This window comes from Chiloscyllium plagiosum, unplaced genomic scaffold, assembly GCF_037043375.1.
Source record: "Chiloscyllium plagiosum isolate Xiang-an unplaced genomic scaffold, Cpla_swu_hap1 HiC_scaffold_12, whole genome shotgun sequence".
Classification (NCBI taxonomy): domain Eukaryota; kingdom Metazoa; phylum Chordata; class Chondrichthyes; order Orectolobiformes; family Hemiscylliidae; genus Chiloscyllium; species Chiloscyllium plagiosum.
The window spans coordinates 65,919,513-65,944,678 of record NW_028270150.1 but is presented as its reverse complement, the minus strand read 5'-3'; the positions used below and the strand labels follow the sequence as shown (position 1 = coordinate 65,944,678).

Sequence of the window (25,166 nt, the reverse complement as noted above, 5' to 3'; positions counted from 1 at the left end):
AAGGATGTGAAAGCTTTAGACAAGGTGCAGAGGAGATTTACCAGGATGCTGACTGGACTGGAGAGCATGTCTTATGAAGAAAGGTTGAGAGAGCTAGGGTTTTTCTCATTGGAGTGAAGAAGGACGAGAGGTGACTTGATAGAGGTGCACAAGATGATGAGAGGCAAAGATAGAGTGGATGGCCAGAGACTTTTTCCCAGGGTGGAAATCGCTAATTTTAAGATGGTTGGAGGAAAGTTTAGGGGAGATGTCAGAGGTAGGTTCTTTATATTGAGGGTGGGTGCGTGGAATGCACTGCCAACAGTGGTAGTAGAGTCAGATACATTAGGAAGATTTAAGCGACCCTTGGATAGGCACATAGGTGATAGTAAAATGAAGAGTACATAGGCTAGTTTGAGCTTAAAGTAGGATAAAAGGTCTGCACAACATCAGGGGCCAAAAGGCCTGTACTGTACTGCTATGTTCTCTGATCTTGATGACCGATGGATCAAGGTCAAGGTGCCAAGTGATCTACCTTCGTTTCCAAATTGTGTTCAGAATTTAGGGTGAACAACAGATGCTTACCCCACACACGCACCACCCTAATGTACATACACATTAATAGCCAACATAAGCCGAGTTAACTTAGCAACTAAAGCACATCACTTGGCAAATTGAGCTTGCTCCACCAGTGAGCAAGATCATCACTGATCTGATTATTCCACATTGCCCCCAACATTTTGGCTTGTGCTGTGGAGTTTTGGGTAATTTCAGAATGTCCAAAACTCAAATTACATCTAAATCTTTCAACAAATATTCAGTCAACTTGCGATCAAAGGTAAAAGACAGTTATGCTCTCCTTGCTAATTTATGCAACTCCCAGTTTAAAAGAAACATTTTGCATCAGGTCATAATGAAGGAATTGTTTGTTCCATTAAAAAACACTCTGCTACTTTGAAACAAACAATTAAAAAAAATTTTAAAAATGGTCTCCATTCAGCAACAAAATGACTCAAAAATTCTGCTGCTTCCTATTTCAAAAGATTAAAATCTACTACAACAAAATGTTAATTACAGGGTTTGGCAAAAAACACCACTGTTTGTATAAACCACTGCACAGAGCAAGACTTGACCATCAGCAGTTGTGCTGCTTTATGGGTTACATTTCAATCGTGCCATATCAACTCTCAAGTCAGGTTTGGGGCTTTATTTGGAAAACAAATTATGCTGCATGGTCCTTGTGTTAGTGCAAGATCTCGAAAAACTTACAGAAAGAAAGGCCATGTGAGCTGTCATCAAAATGAAATCATTTCAAAATGGCCTCAAATATTCATTCAAGGAGCAAAGCGAATCTAGAACAATTGTTTTCTTATTCATTAAAACCTTGTGGGTTTATTCAAAATACATCTCTTAATTATACATGCTCCCTTTAAACCTCTGCTGTAAGTTGCAGTGACCTGAAATGATGAATTTTTGCCAATAGCAACAAACAGACTATTACTCCCAAGTGTTTTGCTGATCTGTACATCACATTCAAGTATAAAACTGCAAACAAAAAAATTATATTTAGATGTCGGATTTCTTTGCACTGGATAAGTAGTTTCATCACAACTGTGCTGACTCTATTGCGACGCATCTTACTTGCAACTTAGCTCTCAGGCTTAGGCGAAATGATGTAGACTAAGATACTGCCACCTAGAGACAAGTATTAAACTGAACGACATATAGCTGAGTGCACAGGGATCGGTAAACAAATTAAATGTATAAACTTCCAACCAAGTGAAAACCCTTCCAATGGAAATAAAATGCTTGTTAATCTGTTAAATTATGATGGAGAACAATCTGCTTAACTGCTAATCAACTCTCAAATCTAGATGAGGTGAATTTAAGCTGCCTCGTGTTCCACTGTAATGATTTTGCATTAGATTAGATTCCCTACAGTGTGGAAATAGGCCATTCGGCCCAACAAGTCTACACTGACCCTCCAAAGAGTAACCCACCCAGACCCATTGCCCTCTGACTAACTCACCTAACACTATGGGCAATTTAGCCTGGCCAATCCACCTGGCCTGCGCATGTTTGGACTGTGGGAGGAAACCAGAACACCCAGAGGAAACCCACGCAGACACAGGGAGAATGTGCAAACTCCCATTATATGTTTCAGCTGCAACCTACATTTCTCAAGGACTATTCTGATTGTGTATAACATTTTGGTATTGCAAGGCTCAAAGGTCAATCCAAAAATACTGTTCATACAGTTGACGGTGCCAGAGGACTGAAATTTTGGTTTATTTTGATGATAATACTGAAGTCATACGTTGCTTGGAACTAGATTGCTGTCATGCTGAATTAAATCACAAAGTACTCATCTAATTTCTTCAACATTGCAAATATTATTAAGCATCAGTCAAAGAGCACAACATTAAAAGACATCGCAAACACATTATCGCACGCCTGATTTTTCTAAATGAAGAATGCTGTAGATCTTATGATAGATGGGTGCAAACTGAAGTCAGTTCCGTTGAAAAGAATTCATGCACAGTAGACATGGTTTTCTTTTGAAGGTGGGGCAAGGAAAAGGTTCCAAACCAATTCCAGATTTCCACTAAACTCTGCAAGTGGGGCCCCTCTCCTCCAAGGAATGTTCAAGCTGCAAATACTGGGCAATGACCAACCCCAGCAAAAGAGAATCTAATCATTGTCCCTTAACATTACCACCACTGAATCTCCCACTATCAATGTACGGGCGGGGGGGTATGATTTGCCTCATCACACCACACTACCATTAAGTTTTCTTTCCAATAGTTTACCTGAAGCTGTTAAAATAATATCCTTCCCTCTTACCAAGATACAACTGTCAATGAAAATGTCAGAAAATATATTTTTTTGTTTAGAGTACAAAATGGGAAGCAAGTGAGCCAGCTGCCTATTAGAGATAAATCACAGACCAAGGAGTTTTGTTTTGAGTGTAAGTTGCTCAAAGTTCAGCTAGTTTCCATAAGTTATTTTTCCAAATTTCTGGTCAAAGCCTTTTGCAAAACTCCAACTGTAAAATCTTCCATAAACCAGCACAAATATGGTAATGTTTTAGAATTTACATTTTAATACAGTCTATTAAAAATATTCCTTACTATAACTAAGAGTGATAGTGTGTTCCAGTTTTATTGATCCTGTTGTAAAGTTATCTCACAAAAAACTGTAGTCAGTGTCTTGATGACCAAAGTAACTAAAAATAACTTTGCACAACTGTGCAAAACCACTCTTAGATAATTTAAATAAAACTTTTAAAAAAGATGTTTAATATAGGCCTTGTGACTAAATGTGCCAATTTAATTTTAACGTCTCTTGATCTGCAAATGGTTGTAATTAATAGAAACTTGTAATCGTGAATAATTTAATCGGATAGTATGGCCAGTACGCTGAAGAGGGTTTGTTTCCAGAGCAATGTTTTACAAATAAATGCAAAAAATCATGAAAACCAATTTACTTTTGACTTAATTGGAACTTGAAATTTATCAATCTTTTGAGTAGGTTTTGGTTGATTTTGGGAATACCAGTGTAATCTTGCAAAAACTTCGGCAATATTTTATATGGATAATAATCAGAACATAGACTATTATAGTTCTACATTTATTTTTGAAGTGTGATGAATAACAAGATAGATGGGAAGTATGCAGTAATTTTTTGATGCTACATGTTGCAATATTTTAAAATTGTTACAAAGTTTTAATACCTGGGACATTTCATGGACTAAGATGGTTTAAAAAAAAGAAAAACACAGACTTAAGACGGGCAGAATGGTCATCTGGCCAAGTTGTGCCAAGCTTGTTAACCATCGATAAATAAGGCCCAGTCTGAACTGCAACTAACATTGTTGTGGTTCTGTTCGCCGAGCAGGGAATTTGTGTTGCAGACGTTTCGTCCCCTGTCTAGGTGACATCTTCAGTGCTTGGGAGCCTCCTGTGAAGCACTTCTGTGATCTTTCCTCCGGCATTTGTAGTGGTTTGAATCTGCCGCTTCCGGTTGTCAGTTCCAGCTGTCCGCTGCAGTGGTCGGTATATTGGGTCCAGGTCGATGTGCTTATTGATTGAATCTGTGAATGAGTGCCATGCTTCTAGGAATTCACTGGCTGTTCTCTGTTTGGTTTGTCCTATAATAGTAATGTTGTCCCAGTCGAATTCATGTTGCTTGTCATCTGCGTGTGGGGCTACTAAGGATAGCTGGTCGTGTCGTTTTGTGGCTAGTTGGTGTTCATGGATGCAGATAGTTAGCTGTCTTCCTGTTTGTCCTATGTAGTGTTTTGTGCAGTCCTTGCATGGGATTTTGTACACTACATTGGTTTTGCTCATGCTGGGTATCGGGTCCTTCGTTCTGGTGAGTTGTTGTCTGAGAGTGGCTGTTGGTTTGTGTGCTGTTATGAGTCCTAGTGGTCGCAGTAGTCTGGCTGTCAGTTCGGAAATGCTCTTGATGTATGGTAGTGTGGCTAGTCCTTTGGGTTGCGGCATGTCCTCATTCCGTTCGTCAGCCAGACTACTGTGGCAAATGGAATTGTGACAGCTGAACTGGAAGGTTTGTTCTGTGTCTCCATTTCACCCTGCCTCTCAAGAAACAATGCCCACTGGTAAAGCAAAAGGGGGAAACATCCATTCACCAATAACATCTACAAATTTCAGCAATGCTGAGGATAAAGACATCAATAAAATAACTATGACTTTAGATTAAAACCTAATCTACAGACATTTTTAAAAACTGCATAAACTCAATCATTTTTGTACAAAACATTCTCTCCATTTTTAACAATTAATTTCAAAGTGAAATGGAAAATGATATACACTGTAGTCTTCGAGAAACCATGGACATCAACTGTTTTTCTGTAATCAATATTATTGAGTTTTGGGCTCTCAAAATAATACCATGTTCAAAATCATGATATATAGAAGAAAAACAGCTACTTACACTCATATAGCACTGTCACGGTAGTTAAAAACACGCTAAGGTGCTTTACTTATCTGAAAAAACACTGACGCATAGGATAGGAGACAAAGAACTTGGTTAAATAGGTACCTATGGAGGTGAATAAGGCAGAGGTGTAAGTGGAAAATGTCAATGCTTGGGACCCAGCGAATCAAAGACAAGGCAAGCACCACAACCAGGGGATGCATGAGAACCTACAATTTGAGGGACACTGGCATTTCTCAAGTTGCAAGAGATCAGTAAGATCAGGAGAGGTGAGAGATTTGAACACAGGATGAATATTTTAAAATCACTGCTGGGTGAGGTGCCAATTTGGTCAACAGGGCAAAGATTGAGCAAAGGGGAATTGATGAACATTAAGATATAGATAGTAGAGGCTTTTGAGGGGGGTAGGAGGGAGGATCACAAGGAGGGGGCTGGAATTGATGTGAGGAAAGGCAAATGCACAAGTGATAGTCTCAGTGGCAGATGCTGGGAAACAGGGGCACAAGAATTGATGAGTAATGATAAGGCTTAAAAACACTCAAAATCATATGCAGTTTCCTTCAGGTTCAGGTATTACCCAATGCTTGTGCCTGGCCAGGATGCTAGGTTGGCTTGAACACAGGTGGAAACAGGCATTTTTATGATGGTGAGGAGGTGTGATCAGAAATTGAGCTCAACACATAACTCGGAAGCTATGAATAGTTCGATTCTGATTCGGACTGTTGCTGGGAATGGTGAAGCAATTGATGGCTAGAACACAGTTTTCCACTCCTCAAGTTTGGAAATTCTATCTAAATGGGAAAGGCTAAATTCACAAACATAAAGTTCTGAATAAGAGACATAACTGTGTTGTCAGATCACAAGATGGTTAGCTTGGAATTTTATTTTTGAAGCAGTTGTGCAAGAACTTTCCACAATGCAGTGAATTTAATCTTGGTTAGTTTGTGCCAGGTCACACTTGATTTATTCTGCTTTTAGACGCCACAGCTGATCTGGAATAGTTTCAATGGGCCTTGAAATTCTTTATTGCATACAAGTTTGTTCTTTCTCTCAAGTATTTGGACAAGAAACATCCTCTTCAATAGATAATGCTATCAATGAACAAATTTGTACTTCACTCATAAGTGCAGACCTCATGTCTGATGACTTTTAATTCAACGGAGCACTGTACTGAATCATTGAGTGAACATGGATTATCAGATCTCTGTTCTTTCTCACTATTAACAAAATCTCACTACTAACAAAATTTGGTGTTTGATTGCAACTAGAAACTCCAAGAGTAATTTGCATTTTGTACCCTTGCCATGCCAGATAATTACACTAACAATACAAACTGGTGGAGAACAGTATCATTTAAAGTAAAGAATAAAAAAGAGAGAGATAATTTATGACTTCAACTACCCCACAAACAAACTAGATAACAGTAAAAACACTCTGTTAAGAGGTGATCAGGCACTGATGTAAAAACAAGCATCAATTGCCATGGATCCAGCTATGTGTGGCAGCTTTGATCCAATCTGTCATTTTCCATTTGATTTTTTTGCAACACCACAGTCAAAATGTGATGCTGCCCTCCTCCAAACTTCACACAATAAAAGCAAATGTAGTAGCTAGCGACAAACTCTCAGTAAGATGAATGAACCTGATCGATTTTATGCCTCCCTCTCCAGTCATGAGACATGAAGATTAAGTGTCACTTCACAAGCCAGTCTCCCAGGTCAGTGAATTTGGCAAAGATCAGGGATCAAATCAGGGCCTTTTACAGGTCTGAGTAGCTCCATCAGGGGTGTCACTGATACTGGATCATTCTTCTACTTCCCCTAACAACACTGACCTTTGGACCACCATGGGTGTGGACGATAGACTACCATTCAAATGACCACTAGTAACATACCAACATTGGTGGCACATTTCCAACATCTTTAGCCAAGATCCATGCAAATATAATGCAAATGGATCTGGAGACAAAACAGAAATCTTAGCCATCTTTTTGTCCTGTCACCCAGTTAGGGTGGAGCTGACTGTCATGTGTTGATATTACCTAACATTAACTACTTCACAAGAAAAAGAATATAACCATACAACCTTAGACCACACAGGAGATGTCATTAGGTCCATGGTGCCTAGGCCAGTTCTTTGAAAGGACTATCCAATCCTGCATTCTCCTATGTCCGATGTTCCTGCACATTTTTAGGTTCATATCAAATAACTGAACCCACTTTCACCATCCTTTTGAGCAATGCATTCTAGACTACAAGAACTAGCTAATTAAACAAATCTATCCTTGTTTTGTTAATCACCTTAAATCTACATCCATTCAATGTTTTGATTGACTCAGGTACTCAATATAAAAACTAGCTGAATTCCCAATCTTTGACAGGAAAAAAAATGTCAGATGAAGTAAATACAAAAACAAATAGCTTATCTCCATAGTGAATAAGTTATGACATATTATAACAGATAAACAATGGAACTGGCAACTGACTCATCATTTTCTTACCTAACAAGGTTGCAATCAGTGCAGAGTCTATTCCGTCAATGGGTTCACAGATTCGAGCCACGACTGGATGCACTTGCTGAGAGAGGTAGTATTGTGTGTCAATGGTTAAGGTTTCCTGTTTCTGCAGCTGCTCTGGCGCATAGGCTCGCTGGCTAGCACTTAGGTTTGAGCCGTCCTACAGAATCACAAGAAATGAGGTTACAACATTATTAGGGGAGAAAGTGAGGGCTGCAGATGCTGGAGATCAGAGCTGAAAATGTGTTGCTGGAAAAGCGCAGCAGGTCAGGCAGCATCCAAGGAACAGGAGAATCGACGTTTCGGGCATAAGCCCTTCTTCAGGAATCAGGCTTATGCCCGAAACGTCGATTCTCCTGTTCCTTGGATGTGCCTGACCTGCTGCGCTTTTCCAGCAACACATTTTCAGCTACAACATTATTAGACTAAGGGACAATAACTTAATTAAAGTCAAGAGAAGATAAAAAGGAATATTCCTAAATACAGAGTGAAGAACCTTTTTCTTTGTAAGTCACAATTTATGCTAAAACTTAAATGTACAAAGCCTCTAAGCACGCTCTTTGCATATGGAACCTGTCCAGTAAATAATTCCACTATTCTGAAAAATAAGCTAAGATGCACACCAATTTGCAGTTTAAGGTTAACTTTGTTTTCACAGTATGTACAGCTTTGTGGTTATCTGCAAGTTGTCCTTCTCTTGCAATTTAAGTACGCCCAAAACTCATATCACTTGACAAATGAATTAGCTTCTTCAGAATTTTAAATAAAAAATCAAACAATAAATATTTGTTTGAAGTACTGTAGTACACGGTAATGCTCCTGGACTTCAGTTAATTTTTGAGCATCAATGCAGTAATTTTCTGACTACCAATTCTCTGAACTCCATGCGTCAGGAGAGGAAGATCAGTTTTAGCTGGAGACCAGTTACTCAATATTGCAACAGCAACTTCTGTTGAAACTTCAAGGCTCAAACAGTGAGTCACCAACCAGCTTACAGCACGTCCACTCCAATAAGGTTTTGAGTTATCTTTCTCCCTAAGTTCTTACTTGACAAATGATGTAAGAGATAGTGTCCCCGGCTTTCACTTTCCGTCCGCTTCGGGAGTTGATCCACATGGCAACATGGACATGAGGCAGGTTTTTTTTATCTGGGTAATCTTGGGGATCCTTTGTCAAAGCCTGCAGCAATAATACAAACACAAGCAAAATCACAACTTTAATTTATTCTACCAGTAATGTACAAAAAAAGTGGGAAAAGGTGCACCCACAGAAACCAAATTCCCAGTTTATAAACTCATTATTTGTATTTTGCTACCAATTTTATCTTCTAATGTTATTTTAATAGTTTATATTTGTTGGTCACTGCCGACTTAACACAATACTTACACAAGCAATGTTGAGTTAGATTACCAGCTCTACGCTACTGGAAGGAGAGTTACAAACTCCGAGTCAAACAGCATGGAAACAGACCCTCCGGTCCAACTCATCCTCGCCGACCATGTTTCCAAACTAAACTAGCCCCATTTGCCTGCGTATGGCCCATATCCCACCAAATCGTTCCTATTCATGTACTTAGCCAAATGTCTTTTAAAATGGTGTAACAGTACTTGCATCCACCACTTCCTCTGGAAGTTCATTCCACACATAAACCATTCTCTGTGTAAAAATGTTGATCATTGTGTTCTTTTTAAAACTTTCTCCTCTCACCTTACAATATGCCCCCTAATTTTGAACACTCCCACCCTAGGGAAAAGAACATTGCTGTTCACCTTATCTATGCTCCTCATAATTTTATAAACCTCAATAAGGTTATCCCTCAAGTGAAAAAAGTCCCAGTCTATCCAGCCTATTTTTAAAACTCAAACACTCCATCCCTGGCAACATCCTGGTAAATATTTTCTGAACCCTCTAAATTTAATATCTCTCCTATGGAAGGACCACCAGATCTGCACACAGTACTCCAGAAGAAGCCACACCAAAGTCCTGTACAACCTCAACATCACATCCTAACTCCTTTATCCCAAGGCAAGCATGCTAAACACCTTCTTCATGACCTTGCCTATATGTCACGCAAATTTCAAAGAATTATGTACCTGAACCGAGAGGTCTCTCTGTTCTACAACACTACCCAGGATCTTACTATTAATTGTATAAGTCCAACTCTGCTTCCAGTAGTTTAGAGCTGGTAATCTAACTCAAACATTGCTTGTGTAAGTATTGGTTTCTTTACCAAAATGTAATACCTCACCTTTATCCAAATTAAATTCCATCTGCCACTCCTCAGCCCATTGAACCAATTGATCAAGATCACTTTGTAATCTGAGATAACCCTTCGTCACTGTCCACTATACCATCAATTTTTCTCTACTTCTCTACATTTGTGTCAATATTTAACTTTGTGATTGGCATTCAAACTTTAAAGTTAGCCAACAACTGACAGGACTGCCTAACTTCTTGCTGCTGTTAGGGTGATTTAAAAAGTGAGCTTAGAAAGTGCACACTAAGGATAGCTTGGCAATTATTTAGAAATGAGCTTCACATTCTGAAACTATAATAAAGTACAAATACTACAATAAAGGGAAGAAAAAAGTGTTGTGGGGTGACAGCTTCATACCCATAGCCCACTGACCAGAATTGATTTTGCTTTTGCTCAATACTGGAGACCACAGTGATCTAACCATCATTGCACTTTTGTACATTATCTTAATGTTGCTGTTTAGAGAATCCCGAACACCTTTCATTGTTTGTTTAAATCCTTAAATCTGTATCTTTGCAATTTCCTCCAGTCATATTACAAACTACCCAAACATGCATGCAATCTCTCTAATCCTTTGATCCTGACCTTGTGTTTTCACCATTATTTCAACAAGCTGGTGGTTATGCCTTTAGTCTATACAAATATAATTGCGGGCATCATCTCCAATATTCAAATTGTTTGCAATGGACTTGCTATCAAGTCACTTTGGTTAAATATGGAGGCTTCAGGTCAAAATGTTTATGAGAAGTAATATTGATATGGTCTGGGGAAGGATAAAATAAATAAAAACCTCCTCTGGGATGCAAAAGTAAAAGGGTCAGCATACAAGTATCACTATAAATACTCATTACAAAACTTACTTTTCATTTTTACATCTATAAAATAAAAATCATCCACATAGCTGAAGTGTACAAGCTCTAAATTTAATCTTTCTTCCAATGTCTGCATTGTCTGTTGCCTTTTTTTTAAAGTTCAGGCTGTATCACGTTCTATTGAAGGTCCCTGAAGAGAAACATCTGTGTGAAGTCACTGTCAGTAAGCTGTAAAACACTAGCTTCAGTAGATTTTATACCAAAATCACAGCTGAAGCTACTTTATTAAAAACAGGCTGTATTTAACCTCCCTGCAGACACTATACAAGTGTTGCCCACCTCCCAATGAACTCTCCCCATCAGCTCAATAACTTAAACCACAGCCTGTTAATCGTAAATGGCTGCTGCGGACTTGTGCATCTGCAGACTTTCAACAAAATATAGGTTAAAAGTGCTTTATTGGTTTAACCAAACTGCAAACTGTTTCCATCAAACATTAGGAACCATAATGACAGTTACATGCCGGTCTGGGAATACCATAATTTATTAAAAGACACATAAGAAAATTGAAAATATGCAGCAAGTGAACTGACCACATTCTGTTTATTTGCACTATTTCACTACCTCGCATTTAAAAAGACAATTGATTTTAATCAAATTCCATTTAACTTCGGATTTCTCCTTGATAAGCCATTCTGCTGACATAAGAATCACTTCTGAATTGTCCACAAAGGACTACATCTCAAAAAGGCCCCAACAGCAGTTTGAAGTCTTGGCATTTGTTTCTGTGGGAAGATTGCATTGATGAGCTTTATATATCTGTGGAAATGTGAACCAATTTAGTAATGAGTTTGTAGCTTAAGAGCCTGGAGCAGACTATCAGTATTCATAAACATCTGTGACTCCCATCTATCTCAGCAAATCATTGTGTCCCTCTTCGAAAAATCTATAAGCCTCATTCTTGGTAAAGCACTTCGGGTGTGTTTTGCATTTTATTTTCATAATACTGAACCAACCACTTTGTCAACTGACGTTACCATTGAAATTTGCACTGTGCAGTAAGAAATTACAAGTTTCGTTTCACATTCTTTGCTGAAGAATTTTTCTTATTCCAAACTAAATTTTAAACAAATACAGGCATTTATTTCAGTTTGCAAGATGTTTTGGGGTCAAAATATACTCTGTGCCTTGTACACTTTTAGTGAGTCAAATGAAGTTTTTCACATGCACTCCAGAAGTGAAGGTACATTTGTCAACTAAGCAAAGACCAAAGTGTGTAATATTCAGATCTGACAGTGGCTATTTAGTGATGTCACACTGATATCCAATACTGAAGTTCACTTGCAGCAGCTTGCAGGGCTGTTTTCAGTGGCCTGCAAAGTGTGTGGACTAACAATCAGCATCAGGAAGACCAAAGTTAGGGGCCAGGAAGTAGAGACTCCACCTTGTACCAAATCAACATTAACAACTTCTTTCCAATGGTCACCAACAGCTTCACATTATCTTAGCTCAATAGTTACCAGCAGACTAACCTTTGATGCCAAAGTTAGTACCAAGATTGCCAAGGGTATGGCGTAATATTAAAATTGAGAAGTTATATGCTGACCAACAACAAACTAGCTGAAAATACAAGGCCTGGTGTGTACTTTACAGCAACAAAGTTAAAAATCACACATCACCAGGTTATAGTCTAATAGGTTTATTTGGAAGTACTAGTTTTCAGAGGGCCGCTCCTTCATCAGGTGGCACAACCACCTGATGAAGGAGCAGTGCTTCGAAAACTAGTGCTTCCAAATAAACCTGTTGGATTATAACCTGGCATTGTGTGATTTTTAACTCTGTCCACCCTTGTCCAATATCAGCACGTCCAAGTCATGACCCTACAATAACAAAGCACGGCTAACTCATGTAAACAAAGAAAAGCACAGCTTGGATTTCACAGCCTCAGGTGAAAATTGAACATCTCCTGGAAGACAACAAATTGCTGAGCTGATGCAAATACATCAACCTGCAGGAATTCTCAATACAGATTGTTCTGCTATAATGTGCATTTCGTTAACATGAATTCACTGTAATGCGATTGACAAATTAGGGAATCTGTTTCTGAAGTGCAAACATTTAAAACATGCATTGGTTGTATCATGATTATATTGCCAACACTTTAAGCGCCGTTTCTAGAGCGTGATTTTTCTTAATGAGGGGTTACACTAGAACGCAAGCATTGCGTTATAGAAGAACTATCTGTATGTTTACCCTTCAGTCAATATTAATTCTATGGTGGATCATGGTAGCTGAGTGGTAATGGTTGCATCCCTAAAGCCATGATCTGTGGTGAGCTTGCTGTCACCCTTCATGGAATGGAACGGAACATAACAGAATCAAACAGAACAGAATCAAACAGAACAGAATAGAATATCCCTAATGTGGAAACAGTCCATTTGGCCCAACGAGTCCATACTGACCCTCCGAAGATCATCTTCCCCAGACTCATCCCTCGACCCTATCCCTGTAACTCTGCATTTGCATGGCTAACCTACACATCCCTGAACACTATGGGCAATTTAGCAAGGCCAATTCAGCTAACTTGCACATCTTTGGGCTGTGGGAGGAAACCAGAGCACCCAGAGGAAACCCACACAGATATACAAAGAGGGTGGAATCCAACCCAGGTCCCTGGCACTTCAAAAGGAGCAGTGCTAACCACTGTGTGATACAAGGATGTCAGCAACTAAGACCTCAAGGCGACTGAGATCAGTCAATGCAAGGGAAGTCCTAACTGTTGACTAGAGTGAATGGAGACAAACGAACAGTCAGAAAGGATGTGGAAAAAGCAGGGACAAAAGATATCAACAGATGGCAGAAAAGAAAGTCAAAGGATCTCAGGTCAACACAGTGCCAGCTCCCGAAAGGACTGTCATTTATGAATCAGCCCCTACAACTACATGTTCAATCAGCAATGACATAGATCCTGAGCACAGTAATGCTTTGGTGATACAGACTACATGGGCTGAAAGACCTCTATGTACTGTATGATTCTATGACAGAAGTCTTAGTCTTCTAAGATAAATGGATGCTATTATTACAGGTATTTATTTCCTTCTTTTCAAAATGATTAGATTTCAAACTATGCTTTAGAATTATATCAGTAAGACACTTCTCCAATTATATTTCTCTGTACCTTTTGTAACATTGAATATTTTGCATTCCTGCATTTTTGACACCTGAAACTGGTTTACAGTGGTCACCTGGATTGTGAAAAATTAATCATTATTCGAACATCTGTCTGATAGACAAATTTAAAATTAATATGGAACAATTCTGTTTTAGTGGGAGGTACTTGTAAGTCATTGCATGTTTTGAAGTAACAGCAATCCAAAGCATTAGGTTCTAAAAATATTTAGGCATTGGAGTTTCCTGGGAATCTTGAAAGGCTATATTTTTATAATGTTTGAAATGGGCAGGCCACGCCCAACCCCATACTCATCGAATTTCAAAATGTTAGCTTTGTGCAGAATGCATCAACTTATGCACACAAAGCTTCGCTCTTGTCCAGGGTGTCAGATATGGCACCTATTTCATAATCATTCTCTCCACTGCAAAAAAGTCTACCAACATTGAAAACTGGTCAAATGGAATATTTTAGACCATTGAAACAAGTATATATTTAACTCCAGCTGCTTAATCAATCATTCAATGACATTATAATTATTGACACATTCTGCAAACACCTGTCAAACACTGAGATCCATCCTGAAGGCCAAAAGGTTTTAATATTGATGTTCTTCAATGAACTGTAGTTAATTCTCATTGCAGCCCAAGTTGATTTGGAGTGGTGTACAATGCCCAGATAGAGTGCGTCTAGAACATGCATCACTTACTGAAATTTGCAAAACAATTACATAATACAATATGTCAAGTGTAACAAAAACCAGATATAGTGAGAAAATGAAGGAAAGTCAAAAAGTGAATATGAAGAGAGGAGACAGAAGGATCTGCAGGAAAGTGAGGATGAAGGGGGCTGCACATTTAGGAATTTCTGAAAGGAATGGAAGAGAAGAAATGGCAGTTTGCAAGGATCAACCTGAAAGTTAGTTCCCAGAGCCATAAAATAAGCAGGTATCAGCAATCCATTCCATGAGCTCCATCTCTGGAACTCAATTCCAAGAGTGTTTTCTGTATCAAATTTTACTTTTGATAGTTATTCTTTCTCAATGAAAGCATACTAAACATATTTTTAAAAAATTATTCATCCACAGGATGTGGGCGTAAGTGGCTAGACCACCACTTATTGCCCATCCCTAAATAGCCAAAGAATTCATGGGTGGCACAGTGGCGCAGTGGTTAGCACTGCTGCCTCACAGTGCCAGAGTCCCGGGTTCAATTCCCACCTCAGACAAGTCCACACCGACCCTCCGAAGAGCAACCCACCCCTTCACCTAAAACTACAGACAATTTAGCATGGCCAATTCACCTAACCTGCACATTTTTGGACTGTGGGAGGAAACTGGAGCACCCGGAGGAAACCCACGCAGACACGGGGAGAATGTGCAAACTCCATACAGACAGTTGCCTGAGGCAGGAATTGAACCCAGTTCTCTGGTGCTGTGAGGACATGACTACACTTGTTTAAGGTTGCTTTTGATTTTCAACCGTTCTCCACCCAAAATAGACATTCAATTACTACATAAAACCAAAGAACAAGGACAAATATTATATGATGCCTGTTTTACAGAGCAACATTTAACTTTCAGAAAAAATTCTGAGTTCAATGGGATTGTTTGACACCCAAAGCTTGGAAGAAATATTTGCTTAGCTTTCATTTCTGGATTTCTCATCGTTGGGGACAAGTTTTGACTGCATCAGAAGGAGCATTACAGCTGTATTAAAAATAATGCAGACTCAAAACATAGTTGTGTGGTGTCATCAAACTTATAGTTTAACATCACCCTTCAGACAAAATAGAAAATAATCGCATTGTGGGATTCTAATAACCTAAATATCCAGGGAATTGCATATTTTCTTTTAGAAAATTAGTAAAATACGAAACAACTTGAGGTACATTACCTTGTTAATTTCAAACTGACTTGTGGGTACACTACCATTCACAACACTTTCCTGGATCTCAGTTAGTTTATTTTGGATATTTTCCACTATTGTGTCCCGGGGTTGATCAGACAGAATCTGACTGATAACATAGCTACAAACAAAAATAAATAAATTTTAGATAAACACAGGTATATTTAAACCATACTTACAAAGAAGCCACATGTTTTGAAATAAATCTTATTTTTCTAAGCAATGATGAATAAGTTCGTACCTTGAAGCACCAAATAGCCATTCCCCCAGCCACAGTGAATTACTCTACGCTGATAAGGTACAGATAATAAAAAGTCTTTTGTTTTTATAACTCCCTTGCACAATCTCAAGATGTCCACAAAACTTTACAGCTAATTAAGTGTTTCCTCACACTGGCAATCCAAAAACCCAGACTAATAATAGGGTTGATGGGGTTAAATCCAAAGATGGCAGATGGTGAAATTTGAATTCAATAAAGGTCTGGAGTAAAAGGTGATCACTGTTATTAAAAAAAAGTCGGGGAAGGAAATCTGCCAAACTTACCTGGGTAAACCTACATGCAATACCAAACCCCAGCGAAATGTGGTTGACTCATAAGTGCCCTCTGAGCAATTAGGAATGAGCATGAAATACTAGCTTAGCCAGAATGCTTATGTTCAATGAATTTAAAAATATACACAAAATTACATGACCTTGGCTGGTGACTCTAGAACCATACAGCATAGATTCAGAATAAGAGGCAAGCCATTGATGAAAAGGAACTGGGGTAGTGAATCTCTAGACTTCCCTGTTCTCCCACAGGCTATGAAAATGCCTCACTAATGATCAAAACATAGATCAATATATGGCACTGTAGCTCAGTGGTTAGTACTGCGACTGTCTGGGAGGAGTTTGCACATTCTCCCTGTGTATGCGTGGGTTTCCTCCGGGTGCTCCGGTTTCCTCCCACAATCTAAAGATGTGCAAGACAGGTGAATTGGCCATGATAAATTGCCCATAGTGTTAGGTACATTAGTCAAGGGTAAATATGGGGTAGGGGAATGGGTCTGGGTGAGTTACTCTTCGGAGGGCTGGTGTGGACTTGTTGGGCCGAAGGGCCTGTTTTCATACTGTACGGAGTCTAATCTAATCATATATTTCTCGACACTAATGACATTAAGGGATGTGGAAATAGAGTAGGAATGAGTTATTAAGGTAGATAAACAGCCATGATCTAACTTAATGGTCTACTCCTTCTCATACATTCCTAAATAATAGGAGACATGTGTAAAACATCACATAAAAAGGTAGATTGTTTAAATTAATTACTTTCCAATTTCCTTTGCAAGGCCACACCAGTCACGTCGAACAATATCCAGTCCCTTTAGTTCCTGTTTGGTGACATAACGTCCATCTGCAGTTGGTTCTACCACAAGGGCAGCATATTTCTTCTTCTTCAGCAACAGTAATGATTTAAACACACCATCGATGTCTAGCTCCAGGAGCTTGTACTGTTTGTTTACTTCACTCTTGACCTGCAGAAACAGGAAGAGATGGGTAAGTTTCTACATCATCTCACGAGGTCTGTTTGTCTAAAATGCTGAACTAGAGAATGAGAATAGTCTAAGTTTAGTTTAATTCCTCCATGGCGATTTTCACATTCATGAAAATATCACACACAAAGGAACAATCACCACCTCCAACCCACAACAGACTGTCAGCATGTTAAACCTAACTTAAGCACATCCAAAAATTGCAGTGCACCAGATGAGATGAAAATTCTCCACTCTTTCACAAGCAGCTAATAACATTTGGAATGTAGTGCAGAATGCCCTTCTTCTTGGGTAAAAACAGTTCTCTAATTAATTTGAACAAATGGATTTAATATTCATGAATTAAATAAGAAATAAATTAATGTTTAACGTTATAATATTGCAACTTCGTTTCCCCCCCCCCTACAATATTGCAACTGGGATCCTGTTCCAAGAGTATTAGGAGCTATTTTGCACCTCATCCATTCATTAGATGTGAGCCTGTGAATCTGAACAATGAAAGTTATGTAGCCAATTTGTCCCGAAAAGATACCATTAGCTGGAATGAACTTCACTGTTGTCAAATATCTAAAAATGCAAACATTCTATCCACAATAATGGAAATTATGTGCAAAGCCTCTTCTTTCAGGGGCCTGAAATATACTTCGTTCTCCTAAGCAGACTGAGATAAACTGTGCAGCAAAAACTGAGGTGGAAACCTGGGTCCTACTTTTCTTACTCCAGTGTATTTTGAAGAATAGCCAGACTTTTTCTGTTGTATGTTTGCCTGCCATTTAAATACACTTTCGCTGCTTATGTTCAGTCCTTTCACATTTGTCAGTCATTATATGGGGGGGGGGGGCTTGAGGCAGAACTCACACAGAGGAAGTCCCACAACACTGATTCAGACTTTAATCGCTATTTGCAAATGGAGTTAAAAGTTGTGGACTTTCCAACTCAGGCACCATTTAGAGAGGCATGGAAGACCTTCAGCTACCCAAGATGGGAAGGAAACAAACCCCTTTTGAACAAAGCTAGCAAGTTAGATAAACATCAAAAACAACTTGCATTTATATAGTGCCTTTAACATATCAAAACATTTCAAGGCCATTCACAGGTGTTTCATACTTCAGAGAAATTCCAAACAGGAGTATTGCAGGTTGTGCAAAATTAATCGACATGAGACAACTACACTTTCTCACAGGCCCACTGACAGAAATTCCAATTAAATTGAAATGATTTATCTCGTTCAAGATGATCAAAACTTGAGTTTGTGATTCCATCTGTGAACAAATTTCATCAAAATATCATAAATACTTGAATGGTTAATTCCCAAAAACTGGATTTGAAAAAAAAAATATCTGTTTCCAGCATTTCATGTAGTTTAGATTATCCACATTATTAGTAATGTCTCCTTTCATCTTCATTATCAGATGGACAGCAAATAATGAAATTCTAGATCTCTTGCAGAACAGCATTGCTGCGGCAAAGTGACATTAAACAAACAAGATTGACATTTCCATTGTAGTCAATTTATGCCCTGAGGAGAAAGTGTAGACTGCAGATGCTGGAGAAGCCCTGAAGAATGGCTCCTGCCCGAAACGTCGATTCTCCTGCCCTTTGGATGCTGCCTGACCTACTGCTCTTTTCCAGCAACACATTTTCAGAATTTATGCCCTGACCCAGTTAGAGTAACAGCAAAGGCAAGAAGGAAAGGCTTGACCAAAGCAGACTATAGTCATAAAGCATGCAGCCAGGACTCAGCCCACATTCCGAATAAATGAGCAAACTATTTTTACAATAGAGCAAGAGTAGCATCTGTAGCAATGCGTCTGTGTGAAATTAGCTGAACAGTAAATTCCTCCTGAGAAGAAAGGATTATAATAACTAAAATAAACACAAGCTACTTGGTTGCAACCAAGTGTTTTGATGATGATTGTCACAGTTAAAGTTGAATCCAAGCATTGACAAATTTCAACAAAGTATCTGATTGCATTTATATGCAAAATTCAAGTGAAACCTAAGCAAATGATACACAAGAAGTTCAAATCTTTACGAAGCTAAAAATAAATTTGTTTACGAACACAATACAATACAATTATTTTCAACGGCATTGATAGCTAGTTTATGGGCCCTATTAATTACATCAACTCTTTAATCTGGTACATCACCTTGTTTCCAAGTTTAAAGACCTCCTCCAGGTTTGTACTGTTGGTATTAATCATGATAGAATCAGTGTCTCCGTAAATAACTTCAAGGTTCATCTAAAGCAAAACAGAATGCCAATGGTAAGATCCACAGAAATTCATTTTGCACAGATGCCATTAACAGGCTAGTTAAAATTTGGTCATTCTGGATATATTATTGAGCTTTGTAAGCCACAAATAGAGATCAAGATAACAGTCTTCCAGATGAGTGAAGATACAACTCCGTCTTCCAGTTAGCAAACCCAAATTGTATCTCTCAACAACACCACTAAAAACGGTTTACCATAATCTTTTCACGAAAGCTTCTGGGAGAATGCGATGTGAAAATTAACTGCCATATTTTTCTATAAAACATTATTGGCCATTCTGAGAAACAAGTTATTGGCAGTAAATCAGTTTGAGATGTCAACAAAAACAACTTGCATTTATGTGGCAGCTTCATTGTAGTAAAACATCCCAAAGCACATCCCGAGCAACCAAGATGATATTACGGTAATTCATGGCACAGGAGTCAGACACTCAATCTTTCTGGTCCATGCCAGCTCATGACAGAGCATTCTAGTCAGCCCAATTTGCTTGCTCAATCCCCACAGCCCTGCAGCTAAGAGCAATCAACTCATCTCCTTTTGCAATTGACTGTACTTTGCATCGCCATACTCAGGGAAGCAAGTTCCAGGTTATTTCCAATTGCTCTGTGGGCGACATGGTCGCACAGTGGTTAGCACTGCTGCCTCACAGTGCCAGAGACCCGGGTTGAATTCCCGCCTCAGGCGACTGACTGTGTGAAATTTGCACATTCTCCCCGTGTCTGCGTGGGTTTCCTCCGGGTGCTCCAGTTTCCTCCCACAGTCCAAAAATGTGCAGGTCAGGTGAATTGACCGTAGTGTTAGGGGCAGGGGAAAATGTAGGGGAATGGGTGTGGATGGGTTGTGCTTTGGCAGGAGGCTCCTCTTCCTGCATTTTTCTCCAAAACATTTTGTATCAACTCGGTTTGTATGACCCTGTAATGGGAACAGTTTTTCCTCATCAACCTTATGCAAGCCTGTCATAATCTTCTACAATTCCATCAAATTTGTTTTGAATCTTCTTCATTCCAAGGAGAACAAGCTTAGCTTTCCAAGCTCGTCCTGAAACTATAATTCCCCATACCTGAAAGTATCTGGCAAATTCCTCTGCATCCTCTCGAGGACCTTTGCATTTGTTTTAAACGATGGTAACCAGAACTGGACACCATGCTTAGTGTAGGCCTAACGAGAGATTTATAAAGGTTCAGCATTACATACCTGCTTGTGTATTTAATGCATCTAATAGCCATAGTTGAACTGGCTCCCCTCTGTTTTTAAGTTGCAGCAAATATTTTATTTCTTTTTGGCAGAGAATTTTTATTCTTCAATTAAAATGTAACTCATTAGGTCAAATGAAGGAGCCAATATAAAGTTTTCTTGAATAAAACAAAGAACAACCCTTGAACACTGAGAAAAGTAATAAGTGCAACATTAACCACAAACACAGGTATAAAGAGAGTCTTCAAGCCCGTGGTCGCGCTCTCTGCTCTTCGATCAAGCAGATACTGAAAAATGATTCATTTTTGTGTTTCTGAGTTGGATTCATTATCTTTGAATAGTTATGGGTAAATAGTTATGGGTAGTTGAATAGTTGTGGGTAATTTTTCATATCCAGTATGTTCAACTTATAAGATTAGTGCAAACTGAAACAGGGAACAAAGTTTCTTGACATCAGAGTCAGTTGACTTCGGCCAATGCCTCCAGATAAAATGGTAGTTCCAGTTCAGATGATTTTGTTTCCTGAACTTGCCTCAATCTGTGGTCAGGTGATCACTGCAGCCATTTTATGGCCCTCCTTGTTAAAACTATTTCAGTTCACGATGGTCTCAGGTATTAAAGCCAGATGACGGAAGTTGAAAATTGACAGTCAGCATTTTACCACAAGCCCAAGGTCTCATATGCTTATACTCTCAACCAGTCCTCAGACTTTTGACAAATTAATGCACATACAGCGCAGGGTATCTTTGTGCCAACACATTCTTTCGAAGCATATTTTGATATGCTTTACCTGGTCATATTGCAGGCAACTTAAATCATCCTCATTGTTTGGCATTCCTCCAAATTTGGCACCATTGGTAAATTTCGAATTTTGACTCTGTATTCAGACCAAAGTCTTTCATTTGAAGGAAAAACATCAGTTTAAGAACCTTGCAGGTCCTCGTACTGACCCTTAAGGCAGTCACAGTCTACCCTTCAAAAACTAAATTTCTGTTTTGTCCTTTAGCCAATTTTTAATTTGAATTAGATAGTGCCCCTCCTAATCCATAAAAGTCAATTTTGTTAACAGGCTTTTATGTAGTAATTTGTCAAAAGCTTCTTAAAATCCACTTGGATACCCACTATCGTATTTCCTTCATTAAGCATCTTTGATAATTCATCAAAAAATTCGAGAAGATTAATCAAGTCTGATTTGACTTTTACAAATCTGTGCTGACAATCGTTAATTAACTCAAACCTGCCAAAGTGTGCGCTGATTATTTCACATGATTATTGTTTCTAAAACCTTAAACATCAACAATGTTAAACTGACTGGCTTATAGACCGTACAACTGTTCTGACATGCTTCTTGAATACAGGTGCCACATTTACGACTCTGCTGCTGGATAAACTGGATACTGCAATGGCAATGGGCCCTGCCAACATACTGGCAATAGTGCTGAAAATCTGTGCCCCAGAACTGACCAAGTTTCTTGTCAAGCATATCCCTGACTATAGTTACCATACAGGCATATCCAGAAGACCATAAAACAGAGGAGTGGAAGTAAGGCCATTTGGCCTATCAAGTCCACCCCGCCATTCAACGATGGCTGATGGGCATTTCAACATCACTTACTCGCACTCTCCCTGTAGCCCTTAATTCTTTGCGAGATCAATAATTTATCAATCTCTGCCTTGAAGACATTTAACGTCCCGGTCTCCAATGCGCTCCATGGCAATGAATTCTACAGGCCCACCACTCTCTGGCTCCTCGTTTCCGTTCTAAATTGATCTCCTCTAATTCTAAGGCTGTGTCCATGGGTCCTAGTATCCCGCCTAACGGAAACAAATTCCCAAAGTCCACCCTTTCTAAGCAGTGCAATATCTTGTAAGTTTCTATTAGATCTCCCCTCAACCTTAACTCTAATGAATACAATCCCAGGATCCTCAGCCGTTCATCATATGTTAGGTCTACCATTCCAGGGATCATCCATGTGAACCTCTGCTGGACACGCTCTAGTGCCAGTATGTCCTTCCTGAGGTGTGGGACCCAGAACTGGACACAGTATTCCAAATGGGGCCTAACTAGAACTTTACAAAATCTCAGTAGCACATCACTGCTTTTACATTCCAACCCTCTTGAGATAAATTACAACATGACATTTGCTTTCTTAACCACGGACTCAACCTGCAAGTCAAACTTTCAAGAATCCGGGACGAGCATTCCCAGATCCCTTTGTACTTTGGCTTTAAGAATTTGATCATGTTGAATTTCATCAGCCATTTCTTGGACCACTCCTGAACTGTCTAAATCTTTCTGCAGCCTCCCCACCTCCTTAGAACTACCTGCCTGTCCGCCTAACTTTGTATCATCGACGAACTTCGCCAGAATAGCCCCAGTCCCCTCATCCAAATCATTAATATGTGAAGTGAACAGTTGCGGCCCCAACACTGAACCCTGTGGGACACCACTTGTCACCAGCTGCCATTCCAAAGAAGAACCTTTTATCCCAACTCTCTGCCTTCTGTCAGACAGCCAATCCTCAATCCATGCCAGTAGCTCACTTCGGACACCATGGACCCTCATCTTTCTCAGTATCCTCCCGTAAGGCACCTCATCAAAGGCCTTTTGTAAATCTAGGTAGATAACATCCACTGGATTTCCCTGGTTTAACCTATTTGTTACCTCTTCAAAGAATTCTAACAGGTTTGTCAGGCATGACCTCCCCTTACTAAATCCATGCTGACTTGTTCCAATCCGACCCTACACTTCCAAGAAATTAGAAATCTCATCCTTAATGATGGATTCTAGAACTTTATTTACAACCGAGGTTAGGCTAATCAGCCTATAAATTTCCATCTTTTGTCTTGATCCTTTCTTGAACAAGAGGCTTACAACAGTGATTTTCCAATCATCTGGGACTTTCCCTGACTCATGTGATTTTTGAAAGATTACAACCAACGCCTCCACTATTTCTTCAGCCACCTCGCTCAGAACTCTAGATGTAGCCCATCTGGGCCAGGAGATTTATCGATTTTTAGACCTTTTAGCTTGACCAGCGCTTTCTCTTTTGTTATGGCTACCATACTCAACTCTGCCCCTTGACTCCCCTTAGCTGTTGGAAGACATGAGTAATATCCTACTGTAAAGACTGATACAAAGTATATATTAAGTTCTTCAGCTATTTCCTTTTCTCCCAGCACTAACCTTCCTGCAACAATTTGGAGTGGCTCAATGTGTATATTTGCATTTGCATATTGATGTCCCCCATGATTACCGTGACCTTGCCTTTCTGACATGCCCTATCTATTTCCTGGTAACCTGCTGCTTATCTTTCTACTTGACTCCATGCTCCCTGTTGCTTTCCCTTTCCGTTCCCCCCGACTCACAAGTTTAAAGTCCTAGTGACCACCCTATTTATCCTTTTCGCCAGAGACCGTCCCATCGGTCCAGATCGCCACAGTTCCAAAACTGATGCTAATGTCTCATGAATGTAATCCCACTTTCCCACACCAATCTCTTAGCCACATGTTTACTCCCCTAATTTCTTTTACCCTTATGCCAATTAGCATGTGGCTCGGGCAGTAATCTAGAGATTATGACCCTCAAGGACCTATTCTTCAATTTTGTTCCTAGTACTTGATACTCCCCAAACAGGTCCTCCTTCCTAGCCTTGCCTATGTTGTTAGTGCCAACGTGGACCACAACAACTGGATCTTCTCCCTCCTACTCCAATACCCTTTCAAGCTGGTCAGAGATGTCCTGCACCCTGGCACTGGGCATGCAACTCGCCATGCGGGACTCCCGATCCGGCTCACAAAGGATACTATCTGTCCCCCTAATTATAGAATCCCCTACACCAACTACTTGTCTTTTTGCTCCCCCTCTTGAATGGCCTTCTGCACCGTCGTGCCGTGGTCAGCTGGCTCATCCTGTCCTTGACAATGTGGTATGTTGTGTGCACAAAAAGCAGCACAAGTCCAACCTGGCCAATTAGCAGCCATCAGTCTAATCTTAATCATCAGAAAGTGATGGCAGTGGTCATCAACAGTGCTGTCCAGTAGCTTATACTGAACTCCAGAGACAGATCGCATTCAACCAACGACACTCCACTCCTGACCTCATTGCAGTTTTGGTTCAAACATAGACCAAAAGAGTAGAATTGAGTGGGGAGGCTAGAGTGGCATCCTTTAACATCAAACTGCATTTTGCCAAGTATGGCACCAGGACGACCAAGCAAAACCGGAATCAGTGAGCATCGGGGGGGGGGGAACTTGCACCAATACCTGACTCATAAGAGAAATGAAGGTAGATTATTATGGTTGACAGATGTCAGTCACCTCAGAACATCTCTGCAGGAATTCCTCAGGGTAGTGTCCAAAGCCCAAATATTTGCAGCTGCATCATAATGACCTTCTCTCCATCACAAGGTCAGAAGTGGGATGTTCATCAATGAGAGCACAATGTTCAGCACTGTTTGTAATCCCTCAGATACCAAATGCAGTAAGACATGGAGACTTTCTAGGCTTGGCTGGTAAGTTTGGCAAGTAACATTCATGGCACACAAGTGCTAGGCAATGACCATCT

The 25,166-nt window shown here is 39.6% G+C and overlaps 1 protein-coding gene across 2 annotated transcripts in view; it reads right to left on the bottom strand.

The window, feature by feature from the left end:
• The window catches only part of pola1 (polymerase (DNA directed), alpha 1), a 282,829-nt gene that overhangs the window by 122,450 nt on the left and 135,213 nt on the right, over positions 1 to 25,166 (bottom strand). The window contains exons 28-33 of one of the 2 annotated variants that reach the window (XM_087992882.1): positions 19,281 to 19,373; positions 16,907 to 17,112; positions 15,587 to 15,719; positions 8,501 to 8,632; positions 7,439 to 7,613; positions 3,602 to 4,597 (exon numbers count right to left, since the gene is read on the bottom strand). In XM_087992882.1, the coding sequence (XP_087849008.1) occupies positions 4,581 to 4,597; positions 7,439 to 7,613; positions 8,501 to 8,632; positions 15,587 to 15,719; positions 16,907 to 17,112; positions 19,281 to 19,373 (756 nt within the window). In that variant the 3' untranslated portion in view covers positions 3,602 to 4,580. Of the gene's footprint in view, positions 1 to 3,601; positions 4,598 to 7,438; positions 7,614 to 8,500; positions 8,633 to 15,586; positions 15,720 to 16,906; positions 17,113 to 19,280; positions 19,374 to 25,166 lie in introns of those variants that run through there. The other variant, XM_043700756.2, reaches the window with a different exon arrangement.